Below are 19,792 nucleotides of genomic sequence, written 5' to 3'. Positions count from 1 at the left end.
GACCATCTTGGTTTGTGATGACGTATGGCAAAACAGACTTAAATAAGTCAAATTCACATTAGGAAGAATCACAAGCTCATGCACGGCAATAAATTAAGTTTATTTATTTCATAAAAGCATGAAATAAATTCAGTATGTTTACTACATATTAGTCCATTATGATCTGTACAAAAAGACCAGTAGGATAGTTGAAGATGGTGTCACTGATTAGACAGGGAAAAAGGAAAGGGGACAAAGTACAAAAGCTGTACTAGGAATCAAATTAAAAAGTGGTCAGTGATCATTGTCTTGTGATATTGTTTTTTACAAAGACATAATATTCCAACACTTCACCTGGCATCAGTTTTCAAACCATTCCCAATAAAACTGGTGTTTGAATATCGCTCATCTGACCTTCTATACATCCACAAAAATAGTTTCAGGATCAGTCCTGCAAATGTCCATCTTCAAATGAGGATGTGTGCCCCCAAAAGAACCAAACAGTAGTTTTCCAAAACATTAGTCATGTCCATTTGGACCGAAGTACTAAAATAACGCTGCAACCAACATGAAGCTGTTAAGAGTATTTCCACGTGATAAATGATGGAAAAAGACAGGCTCAGTTTGGGTGAACGTCCTGTAAGACTCAAAGCACTGAAGGAGTTTAGATTTTTCCTGTTTTAGGGTGCCATCCAGAAGGGTATAGACTGCTGCTGTGGCTGTGTTTTAGCACGAGGGGGTGGCGGAGGAGGGCAGCGGTAGCCCTGTGTCCAGCCTGAGGATGTGGAGGTGGGGGGTACTGCCCCAGGGTTACCTGGCCCTGAGGCTTTGGAGGTTGAGTGGTCTTCCTCTTCATCTGAGGAGTCGCCGGCGTACGCCACCAAACCAGTTTTCAATCTCTTCACCGAGGGGTCTGAAAGGAGAAGAGGGGAGGGGGAGAAAGGAAGAGGTGGCACATTTGGGGAAGAGGGAGGGAAATATAGGGAGAGAGAGAAAAAACACAAAACAGCGGCAACATGTTGGAAATAGGACGGGTTCAAGTGAATTATTCCAAACACATTTTGGGAGAAACAAATAGTTAATGGATTTAAATCATAGTTTGTCAGCAGAGTAGAGATGGGGGGGGCAGCCATTTGAAAGCAGCCATTGGTTGGTGGGGAGCGACAGTGTTAGGGCCGTCCAATCGAGTGGTCAGACAGCGTCACAGGACGAGTCGTGCCCCACCCCCAATCAGAATCCGGCATCACCCCAGAGATACATGGAAGAGAAGAAAAACACAGAGAAAAAGAGAAAAACACAAAAACAGGAGAGATTCTTGTTAGTGAGGAAAGCAAACAAGCTTCAGACAACCCCAGACTGATGATGTCATCAGAACGGGACGGTAAGGTCGACTCGATTTATCAGACTTCTTTACAAAGGATTGAACAAAGCACAAAAGCTGCCGAGACATAGCTCCGCCTCACTATCTGGAGATTTCTAGTCACAGCAGCAGAATCCTGAAATCATTATACGTTTGAAGCTTAGTGTGTGAGCAGTTCTCTAATCTTCCCAACAAAACAAAACAAATTCAAATCTATAGAAATACAGGCGTTTGGGGACAACTATCTGTCTCGATATATCTGACTGGCCTTTATATAACAGATACACCTCTTCAATCTAGTAAAACCACTCCAACAACAGAGCTGTGGCTGAGGAGAAGATTTACACTTTACTCTTTGCAGCTCTACATTAAGATCCAGGCTGAGCTCATAAAGGGCACAGTCCATAGTCAGGAACTGCAGCTTTGGCTTTGGAGAGGGATTTGTCAGTCCACATGATAATGCCCTTACCCACGGGGCCGTGCGGTCCCCTTCTCTCCTCCATCTTGGGTCTCACTCCATTCACAGGCAGCAGAGGTGGAGGCATTAGCTGCCTACTGAAGAACACAGGGCAGAACGGGGGTGAGTAGGCCTACTGGCCCTTGAACATTATTGATATTTCATTACAAACATGTAAACAAATATAACAGCACTCTGTGTACCTGTCCCTCTCACTCGGTGGGCCAGAGGAACTCTGTGGCGGGGGTCCTGTAGTCTCTGTGCTGCCCACTGGGAAGCCTGCACCTAAATTAGTCATATGAATGGGTCCATGCTATGAGCAGAAAAACACACACGCGATTAGCAGACATCCTCTACTAAACCCTGTCCTGACAGCAGCTAATATGAATACGATCTCTACCAAAACCAAAGTTAAAAAAACAACTAATTGTGAATAGCTTACCACATGTCTGACTACTCTGACATTTCCCCAGCCACTATGAAAGACACTATATTAATAATACCTTTTCCTGAAACACCTTATTACCAGTAGAAAGACACAGGCAAACTGCAAGTGAACAACAGGAAACAGCACGCCATGCCATCTCAGCCAATGTACATAAACACTTGAAGAAAGGAAGGATGGGACTGTAGTAGATCAATCAAAGAGAGTGAAGTCATAGAGCAGCTAAAGACACTAGATATGATGAAAACAAGTGACGAGAGAAACACACACACGGACACACACACGGAGAGACACACACAAAGTGGAGGCATACAAACAAAAGGCAAACAACACGGGGGACTGCAAGGTCAGGAAAAGGGGGACCAAAATGAAGATAAAAAACCCAGCAGAATAATGGCGGGTTATAATGATGGAAGAGCTGTTTATCACCTGGTATCCGAGTAGCCCGATGTTCCTCTCCTCTGGGACCTCCTCTGTGAAGCGTCTCTTCTGTGGTGGGTTGACTGGAGTGGCAGGAGGTGGAGCTTTTGGTGGTGCTGCAGCTGATGGAGGAAAAGGTACAGGAGGAAGAGTCTGCAGAGATGGGCAGACATATAGTAAGTATAATGGCTTTGCATGCTTAACACATGTGGTGATGCTGGCCGGGCCCTACCTGTGGCATAGGGCCTGGAGCGGGAGCAGGACCTGACGTTGGAGTGAGGGTGTGGGCAGGAGCAGGGACAGGGGGGAGGGAGTACTGAGGGGGCACACCTGCAGGCGCTGTGGGATGTAAAGGAGGTGGGACAGGGTAAGGTAGAGACACCGGTTGTGACTGAGGCGGCGGGACGGGCATGGCGTAGCCTGGCTGGTATCCAGCAGGCGGGTAGTAAGGAGGCTGCGGAGGCATCCCGTTCACCACTGGAGGCTGTGCAAAGCCTGGAGGAGGAAAGGGAGAGAAATCCAGTCAAGTCAGGCTCTTCCAATGACTTCCACAATCAATTGCATTGCCAAATCATGTGATTAATCTCAACCACGGAAAGACAAGCAGCTATATTGTACCTTGTTGTGTTGGCATCATTGAGCTCATATGATTGAGGAAGCGAGAATACTCTGCATGGACCTACAGAGAGAGGGTTTGTTAGTGGTTCAAGGAACTACAACATGAACATTTCTATTGTAGGTCATCATATTAACGCAGCAGAAAAAAAACAGCATGTCACTTTGTTGAAGAGAATATTACAGAAACCTACTGTACAATAATAAGAACTTTAATACAAACGATGAAATGCCGTTTATCGATACCTCCTGGTAGAAGCAAATACTCTCTTTGAGCTTCTACGTTTTTGTTGAACTCTCTGCAGGAAGCTGTAGCTGAAGAAAATAACGCTCAAACGTGTGGTCTAACTTGTGATACAGAATATACAGAGCACTTGCACAACTATCTACAGTCTTGTAACTGATGTGTCCTATTTTTTATCTAAATGGCACATCTGTAAAAGCTCATATCATTGATGCCACTCATGCCACAAGGAAGTGCATGTTTTTTTTATATATTCGACACTGACTTTAAGCTTTGTTTGCCACAGCTCTTCGTCCTACCGTTTTGCATGGCAGTATACGCCAACAATGCGTGCAATTGGAGTTGTATAATCTTTGTAATGAATGTCAACAGTAGATGGAATAGAACAGACCTGTATCATGGTTTAACATTTCAGGGTAACAGGATATCACTCACAGTCTGAAGCAGGTTCTCACACAATGTTTTTGCTGCTGCAAGTCCTTCTGGTTTAGGATGACTGGAAAGAGAACAGACTTCATTTAGTTCTACTGATCCCATGATCCTGCAAACGCTAGTTCATATCATTTCACAAGCAGGAATCCTCTTTCAGAAGCAGTGGTTCCTCATCTTTTAGTCATAGCACAACACCCACCTGATGTAGATGTACATGGGTTCAAAGGCCTCTCGTCCAGAGGCCGGTTCTAAACAACCTGATCCCTTTCCTCTGAGGAAGACTTTGGCCCCAGTCTCAGCCTGGATGTGCTGCAAATATGAACAGCCAGGGCCCTCGACCCGTTCTTTCACCACAAACCCCGGGATAGCATGCTCCAGGCCCACAAAGGTTTTATCTTGAACATAATGCATCTAAAAAAGTAAAGATAACAAGAGCATAAATACAACTACATGCATTAATTAAGTAAGTGCAAAAATGTTCTGCTGTCAGCGATGCTTGTGGGGTTTATTCTAAGCTTTTCAGGGTATTAACATCTTAGTTCATGAAATGTAAAAAAAAAAAAAAAAATAGGAATATATCGACCAACTGGTCTTACCCCAGACTGAAAGTGCGGTTTGTGGTGGGTCATGGGGGGCAGTGAAGGAGGAGGTGGGTTGTGTTGCTGGTAAACTGTGACTGAAGCCCCACAAGGGGAGAAGGGTGAGGAAGACGATGAGGCAGTAGCAGCCTTCACCACACCATTGGTGATGATTTCCTTGATTCTATTAACAGCCCCTGGAAAACGAGGGCAAGAAACCATCAGTCTAACACATGATATATGAATACATATATTCTTCAAACCAGCCTGAAACAGTACTGACTGTCGACGAGCTCTCTAGTCTGTCCTTGGACATGCAGATACAGAGGTCGATCCCTGTTGGGAAAAAACAGAAAGGTTGTGTTAACATAGGATTATTAAAGCAGCAAGCATGATGAGTATCTGATAATGAGAGGCATGGAGACGTCACCCCGGTAGTGCTTTGCCCTTCTCGTCTGCTGTCATGTAACGACCCCTGGTTGAAACCGCTGCACCGCTCACTTTACTGATCTGCAGACAAACAAGTGAGGTGTGTCAAAAAATATGCTGCAAAGCTAGTACCTTAATTTTGTGAGATACGAGTGTCCATGTTGCAGCTTACCTCATCCTGTGTTTGTCCACGTGTCAGCAGATTCCGACAGGTGATTGGGACGTCATTGATCTCCACCTCAGCTACAACCAGGTCGTCTTTGGCCTTTGCTTGCATTGGAGGCTTCCCCATACCTACGGCCTGAGAGAGGAGGGGAGTCGAGTGAAAACCATGTGTCACTAGGGCTGGGTTCAAATAATCGACTTTCTGATCAAAATCGATCTTCATTTGAATGTTCCGATATCGATTAATAAAATCCCAGGATCGCTCTTTTAATATGCGCCTTTTCTCGTGGATGTATGAAGTCTGGCTGTTAGTCTCGCAGCATGGATCCAGAGTGCGACCAAAAATCAGTGAAGTGTGACTAAAAATGTTTCTTGGTTGCACCGGTGCTCCTAACATCTAGCTGGTCTGTTTATGTGTGTAGTGTAATGTTTTTTTCACACCAGCATACAGCAAAGAAGAAATATCACGGTCTGAGCCAAATCAGAGGGAGAGTAGGGGCAGGCCTTCGTCTCTGATTGGCTCTGACCCGGGCCTCTTCGCTGAATGTTGTGTAGAAGCCTTACTATGAGTGAAACTAGTTATCCTGCTCCGCATCGAGGGACAACAATGAGAACTGTAAAGCGCAGACACGACATCATCGGCGGAGTTAACCACTTAACCTCCTGGCTCCCCTCGCACCGTAAGATGTCGTAATTTTAAGAACCGGTCGTTTGCAAAGAGTAGCAGCAGAGCCTGGCTGGGATCGCTGCTTTCACTGAAGCTGCTCCACTGAAGGCACCGCCAAGCCTAAAGGCAGATGTGTGGTTGCATTTCAGATTCAAAAACTATGAAGACAGAGAAGAGCTGGAAAAAAGCAAAGCCTTGAAAAACCCCTAACCGAATTGATATTGAATCGGAGTTTAAATTATATCCGGACCTTGTGAATCGATCTGGGAAATCAGTGGCGATACCCAGTCCTTTGTGTCACGCTATATAAACATTGGGGCAAAAAGACCAAAAACAATAATAAAGCGCTTAAAACATTGTGAAAGACTTTAGATTATTTTCAAATAATATAAACTATGATGCTGTTGGGCTGGAAATATGGATCAAATTAATTTGCAACATTGCCCAAACAGGCATGGTATTAACAGCATAGGCAACGTGTGGTTGGTTAATGTGCACCGACTCTCCTATGTCAACACATACCAACATAGTGCGATGGTCTCGCATCGGAGCTGATTATGATTGAGTAAAATTACCTTGAATTAGAGACTAAACAGGCGCATATTATCATGCTTCGTATTACCTTATCGGGGGGTCCCGGGATGCCTATCTGCGAGGGTTTGAGTTTGCCCTTAGCGACCAACATGGCATTGATCTTGGCAGCCACCGCCGCTGCAGCATCCAATGCCCCCGTGGGTGCAGCCTCAGCCTCCCCCATCCCACCAGACCCGGGGCCGGGCTGGTCCCATTTGCTTCGGCGGCTGGGAGGACAGAAACACACGACAGAGAAAATGAAAACGAATTAGGAAACGGGGAACATCACAACACCTGCCGCTGACTGTTATTGTTGATGTCTTGGAAATCGATCCATGAAGATTGAGACCGGGTTCGCGGTCTCACTTCGTTTACCCCCTTATGATGGCAGCCTTGCTCGTGTCCACAGAGCAGAGGCACCGTAAAAACGGCATGCATTGTTTTTAAAATAGCTCATACCGTGTAAACACGGGATACCCAGCCTGAGCCAGTGAGGAGCTGCCAGACAACCGTCCGCCATGATTACGTAAACTAGCTAGTTAGCTAACCGGCTAACAGAAAGAATCCGGACAGCGAGTCAAATACCGCAGACAAACCCGAGACAGCCCGCTTTCACACACTCACCCGCCGTGCTGAGTTCCACAATATGACATCAATGTCTTGTCAAACGGAAATACTTCCTCTCAGTGTTAAAATAAATGTGGAGAAAACACCCAAGTGACTTCCACGGCAGCTCTTTGCTCGTTGGCTACTGTTGGTGGTACGTTCCTCACCGTTTCCGGCTTCCGGTTAACAGCGTTTGCTTGCAAATAGCTCCACAAGGGGGCGCCAGACACCAGCATGTAAACCTGCCGAGCATCAACACGAGGTTCAGGCGGGGTGCTACCGCCTCACCTGTCCCACCTTTTCATCACCTCCACCCTCGGCGTGTTTCTCCAGAGGAGGCATCGGGGCTTTGTCTCCCAGCCGAGGACGTGGAGTTCAGGTAGGTGTGAGAAACGAGTTATCTGTTCCTTAACATGTCTTGTAAAATGCACCAATGAATGTGTGCAGCCGACAGGGTGGATTTGATTTGGACACGTTTGGGTTCTGCTGTTTGTGTCACTCTTTAAATGCAAACAAATTGAGACGTTTGCCTTCGGGTCTCTCTGCCAGAAAGGGTTTCTTTATTTTTTTAATGCATTTTCACGTGACCTTTTCCTGAACCTGTTTGCGTCCACCTGAGGGGATTTATGGCAGAAAGGCAAAGTTTTCATATAGCGCGGTTATCCTTCATTGTGTTGGCATTTCAACGTTTTACAGTTAACGTGACCCACTGTTTGCTCGTATTTAATATTGGCAACTAAGTTTGTATATCACACACCATTTAAAACGTTTTTAACCATAATGTCTTTGTCAACCCCACTCACAAGTGTAATCACAAATATCATGTTGTCTCATTTGAGTTCAGCTCACTCAGACATAAACTTGAAAATGACAAAATTCTGGAGGACAAATATGTTTCATGACCTGTTAATCACATGTTCATGTGACCTGCAGGCTTTATTGTCCTTTGAGCTGTTTAAACGTGGTCACTAACTCCTTTCCAACAAAGCACTTAACCTCTCAGATTTAAACTTTGTTGGAAGTTGCCCCGAGCTTTCTGCTTACGCTGTTCTTTGTGATGAAACCAGGCCCCAAAAGGCCATGACGCGGCTGATGCTGTGGTCCGTCTCCGTACTCGGGCACAGGTGTTGAGTTACTGACCCCCCAGGAGCCCAGAGACATGGCCAGGAGGTGCAGGTTACTGTGGAAGGTGAGAACGCTGCGTGGGGGCGACATGGATCAATAGATTGAACAACCAGCAGCCCTAGTTGGATTTCTTTTGTCCTATGTTGTGGGGGCGTTGACAGCAGTCTGCAAAACTTTTGATTAGGATTGAGGTCCGTCATGTACGTAAGAGGAAGTGGCTCATGTCTAAAAGGCTCACGATTCGTTTTCAATCTCAACTCTGGCTTTGTTCATGCAGCTCAGTTAGGACCGAAGCTGTTTTTAGTCTGCTTTTCAATTCAAGAGTGAAAGTAATTCAATGTTTTCAGTACAGAAATGAAGCTGCCGTTTGTGAAATAATTCCCTTTTAAGGTTTACGTGTGTATGTTTTTACTGAAGTAGTTGATTTAAATTTGATTTCAAATTGTTATTGTGTCATCATCAACATCACTTGATTGTGTGATTTTACATATTGCACCTTTCAAATCATCTAGTTTTTCTCTTCCTAGCATTTTAAAGTCATAGATTTCATTCAATCATAGTTTTCTCTTTAAAAAAAGCCGCTCAGTACCTTTTTAAACAAAGGAGAATTTAGTGAATTACATTTATTTTTATTAGATTTATGCGTATTGAAAATGTTACAGTACAGCAGCAGTAGGATCTTAAGCTTTAGCTTTCGTAGCTGAAAATGTATTTAATTGGTTTTGTCACATACTCCACATACCTCTACCTCTAACTGGGGAGGTTTAGCTCAGGAGGTAGAGCGGGTTGGCTGGTAACCGCAAGATTGCCGGTTCAATCCCCGGCTCCTCCTAGCTGAGTGCCTGGTGTCCCTGAGCAAGACACCTCACCCTGATGAGCTGGCTGTCGCCCTGCGTGGTTGACTCCACCATTGGTGTATGAATGGGTGAATGTCAGTCATTACTGTAAAGCGCTTTGGACAAAAGCGCTATATAAATGATTTTTACCATTTACCTCTACATTGTGCAGTGACGTGCTTGACCATAAACTGCGATCGTACATGTATTCAAGGTGGAATTAAATGGTGTTTTCTCTTTCTCCACTGGTGAACAGAGCTTGTTCTGTGGTGTTGAGCCCTCAGGCCGGGAGGCGTCTCTGTTACTGGGATGGGTCAGTTACTGAGCCACCCGAGCTGGACATGCAGCCGGGGCAAATACGGACAAAAGGCAGAACAAGTGTGCAGCGGGGAACACGTGCAGCCGCTCTAGCAGCTGCTCATAAAGTGTTCAGGTACACACTTTTTGTGTCACGACAATAGCGACCCAAAGGACGAACTTTACACGTGCAAGATGATTGATTGGTGTAGAGCAAGCACGTCTACGCAGAGCTGTGAAAGTTCAGACACCTTGATGACAGCATGTTAACATAAGGAAAGATTAGCCACGACTCGGTTCTGGACGATGAGCAGGTATCCAAATGTATTTAATGTTAAGTCTATCTCTGGGTACTGTCCTCCCTCTGTCTTTGGTAATGTTTTTATGAGGCACTTTGCAAATACAGATCCAGTAATGTTTGCTTTTGGAGAAAACATCCTTTATTGTTTATTGTGCGGAGCTGTGAGGAACAGAAAGGTACAAATGTGATGCAACGGTCTGTTGTATGAATCTATTTGGATTCAAATCTGACATTTAGCTCTTATATTTCACCTGCAGGTGGCGCTCTTATTCTAAACACCACACCGTTCACTCTTCCACCTTCACAGATGAGGAAGTGATATTGAAGTTACAGCTGTTTGGACCAATTTAACGTGTATACCTAAAGCCATGACAAAATCGCTCCTAGCTGTCATTCCTTTGTTTGAAATGCACAATTGGCACATTTTTACTAGTCTATTAGTCCAATGTCCAATGCAATTCTAATGTCCATTATTATGTGTTCAAATGTCCAGAACCCAACATATGCACAAGACTCAAGAAAGCTGCAAATCTTCACATTTGAAGAGCTCATCAAGGTGATGTTTAGTACTTTTGCTTGAAAAAATTCTTCTGTAAATAGTTGCAGATAAATTTTCTGCTAATCGATTAGCTTCAGCTCTTACACATAACAGTCTACAGATGCATTTGTGTTCATATTGAACATTGTCATGGAAATGCAGAGTGTCCCTCCTCAGCCATGACCTCCCTGCATGAACAACATGGGGTCCAGATGAGTGAAGTGTCAGAAGGTCAGAGGTCAGGGGAGCTTTGACGCCTGAGTCGACAGGGATGACTGTTTACGGGCAGCGAGGAGGAGGATGGGGGGGGGGGGGGGGCAGAGAAACAGCCAGAGGGAGTGAGGGGGGCAGACATGTCATATTTGCTGTCTTTCCTCGTAAGAGCCCGAGTGTGAACCGTAATGTGTATGTTGGTTGATGTAACCTCCGGCCTTCAAGGCACACAAGCCTGGGTCTCGCCTGATCCAGGCGGCTGACACAGAGGTGTGAAGTCAGGGGACGTGATGAGGACGAGGGCGCCTCATGGTGAGTTGCCATGGGTTGAACAAAGAAACACTGTAAGCCCCGAGGTTTCGGTGTGTGCTGTCAAACCAGCAAATTACAAACAGTTTTTTTAATACTGTGTTGACTACATGTGCGGTAGTTTCGTAAAAATGTTGAATTTGTTTGATGTGAGCTGATGTTCCAGATGTTAGAAGTCTGTTTAGTTAGTGAATTTGGGACATTTGAGTACCACTTGAGGTTTTGTTATTCATAATGCAAAATCTTATGGTGAAACTTATGAACATTAACGCCACATAAGGTGCGGCCATGCAGAGGAATGAGACTGTAGGCGAGGCAGACCGTGTGGAGGGGACAAAAAGTGATTGAGAGAGGGAAAACAGATGGGAAGATTGAATTTTGGAGGAGGGCAGGCGGAGGAGGAGTGCGGAGGGAATCTTTTTTTTCTTTTTTGTGTATGCCTGGAGAGAATGGGAGCCTCTTATACACCTCACAGCGTGAATTTGGCCCGAGCCACGGGCTCGTCTCGTCTACGCAGCGGGGTGCTTTCCTGAGCGGGCTGCCCAGGGGAGGGGCACCTGCAGCAGCCTCAGACACTGGTCAAGAGGAGAGGCTGGGAGGCGGGGCGAGGACTGCTGGGATGGAAAGATGCTTGGCGGTTCCAGGAAACGGACATGTGCTGGATTTATGAAATCTTCAGGTAGAACAGAGCGACGCTCCCAAAAGAAAATATTTGTCCTTTGCTCTTTCCCCCCGTAAACTAGAGGAGGAGGACACTGCCCGCCATCTCAGGATGAAATCAAACGCTTCTGTTGCGCAGGAGGACAAAAGTTATGATTGGAGCGAGTCGCTCGGTGCTGGCAAATACGAACACAAAGTTTATAGATCGACCAGCCTGCCAACTGAGACAATATTTTCCATCCATTTGGTTGGGTTGACCAAACACCACGTATTTGAAGTTTATCAAACACTCAGTCATCCCCACAGATCTGAGGGAGGACTTAATCATCTGATATATTGAGTTTTAGAAGACGCAGACACCCAGAGCCTGGCTATGCAGACTCCCAAAACTGAACAACAAGCTCTTTGTGCTGATATCCACACCGCTGCGAAAATGTCTTTTTTGGAGAGGTTACATCTTTACACAAGCTGCTCCATCTCCATCTTCTGTCATTTTGGTATGACCCAGGGGTCCAAAACAGTCTCATATTAGGGCTCATGATTTCAAACGTACATGGAGCTGGCTTTGTCTGCACGGAATTCCATTTAAATGGACAAATGTGCTGAGAGGGCCTCAGCTGTCCGTGAAAGGTGGATGGATATTGCATTAACTTCCCAACAGAAGCGCCCCCCTGTGGTGTGACCGCACAGGGCTCCGGGTAATAACTGCAGTGGGAACGTTGTGCTCTGAGGTAGCCGGGACAGGTAACTGGAAACACATGGTGCAGCATGGACGATAGAAGCTTCAGCAGTAATGGCATAACAGTGCAGAGAAATGCCTTGACAAATGCTTTAGCTGTGTGTCTCTGTAACCTGTTGGCATCACTCAGGGTTTCTTCTCCTCACTTTCTACATGTATGCACTTTATGTGCTAATAAATAAACCCCTTTAGTTTGCTTTCCCCACATAATTCAAGTCTCATTTTAACTTGGAATCCTTCAAATAATCCGTTACGTGGGGATAATGTACTCACGAAGCTATCGCACGTCAAGACAAAACGCAGTTAAAGTGCACAGTTAATAGAGCTTAATGGTCTTTCTGTGGGATTTAAATGGACAAAGAAAAACACCGTTACCCAGTGATGAAACTGAAACATTTACGGATCACTCAGCGGCTCTGTCAAAAATGACTTAAAGGTCTAGAATATTATTCAGAATCTCTTCCCTTAGAGCAGGGGTCTCAAACTGGCGGCCCACGAGACACATCCGGCCCATCCCCCCTCTCCTTCTGGCCCACGAAAAAAATATTGTTTTTTTACATTAAATTGTACATTATTTTATTATTTTATACTTGTTTCATATCAATTTAAACTACTCCTTGTAATAACAACCCAATTATATTTGTTTAAAAAAGTTTAAAAAGTATTTTGTTTGCGCAATGCTAAAATAAAATAATAATAATGATAATAATAATAATAATAATAATAATGATAATAATAATAATAATAATAATAATGATAATAATAATAATAATAATAATAATAATAATAATAATAATAGAGAGCAGTGTGAGAAGAATAAGGGAGAGGAAAGGGAAAAAAGAGTGACCCCTCCTATGAGATGACAATACCATCAGCCCTGCCTGAGAGGATAGTGTTGCTGTTTCTAATGTGCACATTTTTGCCTGAATGGGAATTAATACATTGTGCATTTTGTTGAATCCCTTACAGTATACAGAACAGAGGTTTTCTACTGTGCAAAATGAAATACTTTTTTTACATTTACACATAAAGAAAACATTGTTTACAAGTTTGTCCAATTCATATTTCTTTTACTTTTTTTATTGGTTTATTTATTTACTCATAAAGGGAAAGTGCTCAGATGAATACGCTGTAGCTTTAAAACGTGAGCTTATAACTGAATTAGATTTGAACTACATTTGATTTAAATTACAAGCTAATACATCGACTGCAAATTACACTGATCTGAGATTACACTGAGGATATTTAGGTTTTCTTCAAGATGTGATTACTTTACAACACACTCAAATCTGTTATATCATGATATGATATCTATAACTTTCTGCAGGTTTCCTAGTTTTTCCAAATGCTCCTCTGTCCCTCCCCTTATATATATATTTATATATATATATATACACACATAATTATATAAATGATAAGTAATCAGTAAAGGTAAAGTAACAAATGGGACAAATAAGAGGGGAGAGATAGAAGACGGCATGCAACAATAGTCTCCTTACTTATGATCACATGGTCAGTATTAAACCTCTAGACATCCCCTCGCTCCAAAAAAAAGAACGCCATGTTTCTGAGCAGAGCTCCGTGCTCCTGTGATACGACTCCGCCCCCTTTTGTCCCATCCTCATCCTGACTCCGTCTGTTAAAGAGCAATATTTACTCATCTGCGTCAAAGAGCAGCAGGGTTTGCGATGCAGCACAGTGCAGCCTTTGAGTTGGACAGACAGACAGGCTGCTGCTGCAGGGAGACACGGAGACAGCAGCCGGTGTGTATACACAAGAACAGGGAAGACCTTCCAGTCACTCACACGCTGACACAGGCATACAAACAAGTACCAATGCTACTCCAGGATTCGTCTTATCCACGAAGCACATTTGAATTCTCTTCTTTTTTCCCGTTGCACACCTCACCTTTTCCATGTCGCCTTCTTCGGCCTGACTTCATATTTGTTCTTTGTCAGGTCCTTCTTCTTTTTCCACCTCTGTTATTGTTGAACACTATAATGTTAAAGATCAGATCACACACTCAATTACAGAAAGCAAACTCTTTATTCCAGGCTTATGGATTATTATAAAAACCAGTAACGATCAATACAAGTTGAGGCCATGCAAAGCATTGCATGATTCAAAAACAATACATTTTTCAAACCCAACATGCAGGTTATGATTATTAACAAAAAAAAGTCGGGAAGATATGTCGGGGTTCGGGGGGAAGCAAACAAAAGACTGTTGACCCGCTCAAACATAAATCATTAAGTCAACAAACAATGTCTCAGAAAAATGTCCCGATGAGGTTCTGACCAGTTACAGCCAGTTGTTAGAAAAACAAACCTTTTCTGTGACGGTTGTCTGAAAACAAGCAGAAGTGCATCAGGGTTTATTGGACGTTCTTGTGCACGCTCAACACAAACTCTCCTAATATCACTTCTTACAGCAGGTTTACTGTCCTCAAACCTCATTTCATGACTTTGTACGAGTAATGACTGTAGTGATTGTTAGAAATGCATGATATTACTTTACCATAGTCACAATTATACACAAATATAATATCAGTAAACACTTCAAACCAAATGATCTGTAAACTCAGTTACTACAGCAATTAAAGACAACCACCAACGTTTGGAAAAGGTTTTCAGATAAAGCATTAATTAGGTTGCACATGGAGCAGAGATTGTCTTCTTGATTGTCTCCTAACAGGAAGAAGTTCTTTCACAAAGCATTTATTTATTCAAAGTGCCATCATTTGTTTAGTTTAGGATAAACCAACACTCTTTGGTGCCTATTATTGAACTCATGAAGCATTCATATACACCTTGTCATGTGTATGTTTAATTGCCTACTGTTAGACACACACACACACACACACACACTACTGCAGTGGACTGCTCTTACGGCAGAGCTGATTTGCTGATGTCAGCGTCTGCCGGTTGCGTCGTCGTTTTCCAGTCAATAGTGTGTAGAAGAATGGATTCACACAAGAGTTCCCATACGTCAGGCCCGTGAGGATCCGGTTCACCGTCACCTGCGTCCCTACCGGTACCGTCCGCAGCATGTCGGGCTGGTAGAGAGGCAGCAGCTGCCAGATCCAGAACGGGAGGAAGCAGGCCCAGAAGGCCAGGACGATACCAAGAATGAGGAGCAGGACTTTAGGTTTGGGGGCACGTGGAGGACAAGCAGTTCCACTCCCGCTGGCCCAGGCCGGCCTGGTCTGAGACACCCAGTAAAGCCGGCCCAGAGTAGCATAGAGTGCTCCGATGGCTAGCCCCGGACCGAGGATGCTGGTGCAGAAGAGCACGCTCAGATAGGCCTTAGAGCTCTGTTCGTCCCACGCCGGCACACACAGCTGGCCCTCCTGGTTCTCCCCATCCTCCAGGTGCAGCGTGATCATCATGGGCAGACTAAGAGCCACAGCCAGCCCCCAGGCCAGGCCTACGCGCAGCAGGCCGGACGAGTTGGAGGAGGAGGTGTGCAGGGGATGGGCCACAGCCCGGTAGCGGTCCAGACTCATGGCGGTGAGAGTGAAGATGGAGGCGTGCATGGTGAGGAGGTCCAGGCTCAGGAGGAGACGGCAGCCCAGCTCCCCGAAGGCCCAGCCGGACGCCAGGCTGTCATACACGATGAAGGGAGCAGTGAAAAGGTAGAGCAGGTCTGCGAGAGCAAGGCTGAGCACCTGGAGGTGAAGGGAGGAGGAGGGGGAGGAAGAGGAGATGGGAGAGGAGGAAGGGGAGGAGGCGTTTGCCAGACAGGATGGTACAGGTACTCTCATTCGGCAGCAGGTCGGTCCTGCGCCGCGTCTCCTGCTTCTCCTACGCCTCAGAAGGAGGCCCAGAGTGTACAGGTTTCCTGTGATGCCCATCAAGGAGAGGAGGGAGAGGAGGGAGCAGAAGAGAGCTGTGGATGCCAGGCTGGGTGAGGGGGAGGAGGAGGGAGGGGAGGAGGGCACAGAGAAGTTGGGGATAATAGGAAAGGTGTATGGGGACGGGGGAGGCAAAGAGCCCGAAGGGTCCATAATGTGAAGTTATTCTAAAGCGTTGTGGTTAGAAAGAGGGCAGTAAATGTTAGATGTCTGTCGATGCAAACTGAAAGATGAAGAGGAGGGAGGAGGAGAAGACAGGGCAACAGAAATAGATTTTGTTAATACTTTCCTTTTAGATTCTCTGGTTTCTGAGGCTTTTATTGAAATCACTTGGGGGTAGAGACAACAGAGCCCATGTGATCTGGATCTCTAAAGGCTGAAGGGATTTATGTGAATCATGATAAAGCAAATAAAGTCAAACACGCAGGAGAAATGAAAACGTCAGCAAAAAAGCAGGGTGGTTTATGTTTTAACCGAAAACCTGCTCTGGTTGGCGCAGCCTTTACGGTTTTACAGTCTAACAGGGAGTCGGGCATGAGCTGTCATGGTTTTAGTCAAATAATTAGATTTTCGGAGTAGGAGGGCTCCGACGGAAGGCTGTAAATCTAGAAACCTCCGAAGAAACCTTCTTATGGTCAGCAGCTGGACAACAATCAGGCTAATTGGGACACACAATAAAATGTAAGTAGCATTAAAGACATGAATGAGTTGTTTTGTACAATCGAAATCATCAGCGTTTACTTTCTGGATGTGCGTTTTTGCGCATCGGTGGTTCGGAGGTGGACCGGGACGTGAGAATGTGCCGAGTCAGTGTGGCGCACAGAGGCGGACCGCGCTGCTGGACATTATTCAACAGGCCTATTTGGTTTAAATGTAAAGGACATTTTCGACACAGTGTTGCAGAAGTGTGGCGCTTTAATTAAAGCTGTTATTTTGCCGCTCGTGAGACGGAGTAACACTCCGACCAAGATGGATGATTTTTCTGGAGAAATGTAATCTACAGAGACATGAAAGCCGACGCGGGGTGCCGTCCAGAAACGGCCTGGATGACACATGGTGACCCGGCAGGCTGCGCCGGGGTTAAGAGCTCCTGTTGAACTGTGGAGGCGCGCGGCCGGACCCCCGCGGGGCTGCGCGCCTCCGGACCTCACCGGCTCCCTTCAAATAACAGCTGCGGTCTCCATTCACGACGGGACCTTTCAGAGGAAATCCACCAAATTCCTGTTAATACGTTGAATGCAAATGTGTGTATGCATTAATATATTTCATAAGATCTCAATAAGCCTATAGCCATTCTACTATACGTTGCATAATCCCGCATGCAGGCTAATGCTGACCGCACTTTCAGCAATAAAGAAAAAACATGGAAATGACCACTTCAAATATTGATATTGAGATTATTGTTTTCACAATAAAATTGCTATTCCTAAGGTTTATCTTGTGCTGCTGCATAATGGCCCGTGTTGGGCCCCATCAACACGGAAGAAAAACGAGCAGAAGGCCTCTAGGCCAATAATCCACACATGATTTAATCACATGAATCCGTGAATAATTCGGCAGATTTATTTTTTCTAAAAAGCAGGCCTACCTTTTTTTAAAACAGTTTAACTCCAGACGCTGTAAAAAATAATATTCCACGCATTTGTTTGGTGAAAAAACACCTTTCCCATATTTGAAATATTCCTCTGAATACTTCAGGCACGAGATTAGGATGGTTTGTGTTGAGCAGAAGGAGGATATTTGAAGGTAAAAGTTCTCTGCTGTGTCCTGCTCACTGCGGTGTGTGATGTGTCTGAGGCAGCGGGAGAGGAGAGAGTGTGTGTGAGTGGAAAAGGAGGTGGGATGCTGAGCAAGGGGGCTTCTCCTGCATGCTACTGAATATTAATATGACGTTGGGTTGGCCTGAACTGGGGGTCTTAGGAGCCCCCACTTCTTCATTCATGTGTAACAGATCAGCATTAGCATCTATATAACAATGGCATAATGATGTGTTTCACCATCCAACAGTTGATATCAGGACGTCTGTTTTGCCCTCAAATGGGCTCTGTGGTGGAAATACAGTCATGAAAATAATCAAACATCCACTTTATGGTAATTACAGTCAGCCCATTGCAGTTGCTTTAAATCATGACCACTGCTCAGTCCACTAGAATTTTAAATACACCTCCCATTATTATTAACTTCTCGTATTTATAGCCATATTTAGGGGGTTTACAGTAAGTTTGCTCACACTTTGATGGCTCTCTCATGGTTTCATTAGCTCGGAGCCACATATAAATCTCACATTGAACTCACTGCAACAACTTTCCAAGAAAGTCAAGAATCTGACCATAAATGGTATAACCACCACATTTTGACAAATAATCCGGTGCTGTATAAATTAAAGACACTACGAAAGCTACCAATTTATTGCAACGGATTTATGAAACCTGTTTTTTATTCAGTAATAAAACTGTGATTGCACTTTGATGCACACGTTGACGAAGAAGATAAACTATAAAAAAAATACACAATAACCCCCCCTCACCATTTTCATGACTGACTTTATAGTTCACTCTCAGCAATAAAGAAAAGCTTGTTGTTACGATGCCAATGGCACTTCAAACAAAATGCTGCCTTTATGATCCAAATTAAAAAACATCACCATAACCCTTGCGATACAGGGCATCAGGGTTAAGACCGGGATGGTCCCGGTAAAAGCAGTGAAGTGATCTGGTTCCCTTTTGGACTCTGGAGTGTTTTTCTTTAATCTCCTTCTTAACCACAGAGAATATGCTATGGGACAGTATGTATTAGATTAGTGGTTAGAGAAATCACTCCTGCCACCCAAAGGTCACGGAGTTGCTCCCCTGACAGAAACGGGTCAGTCAGAAGCCATGTCAGATTTGCCTTTAACGTGACCCTGTGTGTAGATTAGATCTCGTTTTCTGCGTGATAAAAAACGTAAGCATGAATGTCAAACTGCAACGCCGGTTCTTCCAGTAAAATTGAATTTGACTCTGCCGAGTTTGGACTCCGCGGGCGGAGAGACAAACGTACCAGAGCCTGCGTATCATCGGTATTTGCTGTCATTTCGTGACGCACAGCAATAACTAATGCACTTCAACTCTGACCCAATGTCAATACCACATCAGCTCATGTTCAAACACACGGCGCCTCAGACCCCCCCACGGGATTTATACGACGATTTGGTGTTTAAATTATAGAGGAAATTAATTATCCAGTATACTTGCCTGTATCAACATTTTTCCATGTCAGAGCGAAGTTTAACTGGTGGATCTAATAAGTGGCTGGACTCTAAGCTCCGACACCACAGAATAAACAGGACTTTCAGCAGTTATCAAAAGCAACTCACAGTTGCCTGTTAGCCACCGAGTTGTTTTTGGCCCGGCCGCCTGTATAGCAGCTACAGCTGTGGTTGGCCAGCTCCGAGAGGCCGAACAACCTGGGAATGATTTAGTTGTGACTCGCTGGTGAGATGTGTCGGCTGTACGCCTCATGGTGGTGGCGGCTAGTCCACATACATGGCTCCATACATGTGCTGGCGTACATAAGATAGACAGAGACAGGCTGTAAAGATGAGAGGGTGGGGGGGACATACCTATCCCCACGGGGTGTGAGGAATTTGAACAAATACCTGGCACAGGCATGCCAAAACGGGAGGGGGGGGGGGGCATGGAGGCATGAGAAGCTCCCTCATACAAGGACACGGACAGGTAGAACAACTTTATTAGATGAACCGGAGAAGGACGTGTGAATGCCAAGGTGATATCTGGTACTTTGGTTCTCACATTTACAAAGAACTGGAAAAAAGGAGCAGGAAACATGATGAGCTGCTCAACTTAAACATGCTAACATGGAAGAAGGGAGTGGGAGGAAAGGAGACGGAGAGGACTGTGCTGTTTATTTGTCTTTGACAGAAGACATCAATCTCAGACTGTGCAGACACTT

At 44.9% G+C, this 19,792-nt stretch overlaps 2 protein-coding genes across 2 annotated transcripts; both read right to left on the bottom strand.

Annotated features, from left to right (window-relative positions):
• Positions 1 to 81: 81 nt before the first annotated feature.
• khdc4 (KH domain containing 4, pre-mRNA splicing factor) lies at positions 82 to 7,127 on the bottom strand. The gene is made up of 14 exons (XM_084027318.1): positions 6,989 to 7,127; positions 6,414 to 6,591; positions 5,132 to 5,260; positions 4,961 to 5,040; positions 4,814 to 4,866; positions 4,549 to 4,727; positions 4,152 to 4,363; positions 3,956 to 4,016; positions 3,280 to 3,340; positions 2,894 to 3,156; positions 2,671 to 2,814; positions 2,000 to 2,109; positions 1,809 to 1,894; positions 82 to 892 (listed from the first exon to the last, which is right to left on the bottom strand). The coding sequence occupies exons 1-14, from the start codon at positions 7,015 to 7,017 to the stop codon at positions 660 to 662; spliced, it is 1,818 nt and encodes a 605-aa protein (XP_083883444.1). The 5' UTR covers positions 7,018 to 7,127; the 3' UTR covers positions 82 to 659.
• A 6,918-nt stretch (positions 7,128 to 14,045) lies between these two features.
• uts2r3 (urotensin-2 receptor 3) lies at positions 14,046 to 16,013 on the bottom strand. The gene has a single exon (XM_084026550.1). It carries the CDS (start codon positions 15,992 to 15,994, stop codon positions 14,855 to 14,857), a length of 1,140 nt encoding a protein of 379 aa, XP_083882676.1. The 5' UTR covers positions 15,995 to 16,013; the 3' UTR covers positions 14,046 to 14,854.
• Positions 16,014 to 19,792: the final 3,779 nt, after the last annotated feature.

The sequence above is a fragment of the Eutrigla gurnardus genome (assembly GCF_963514095.1).
Source record: "Eutrigla gurnardus genome assembly, chromosome: 14".
NCBI lineage: Eukaryota > Metazoa > Chordata > Actinopteri > Perciformes > Triglidae > Eutrigla > Eutrigla gurnardus.
The sequence above is the reverse complement of the archived record's forward strand: the minus strand, read 5'-3'. Positions and strand labels throughout refer to the sequence as shown.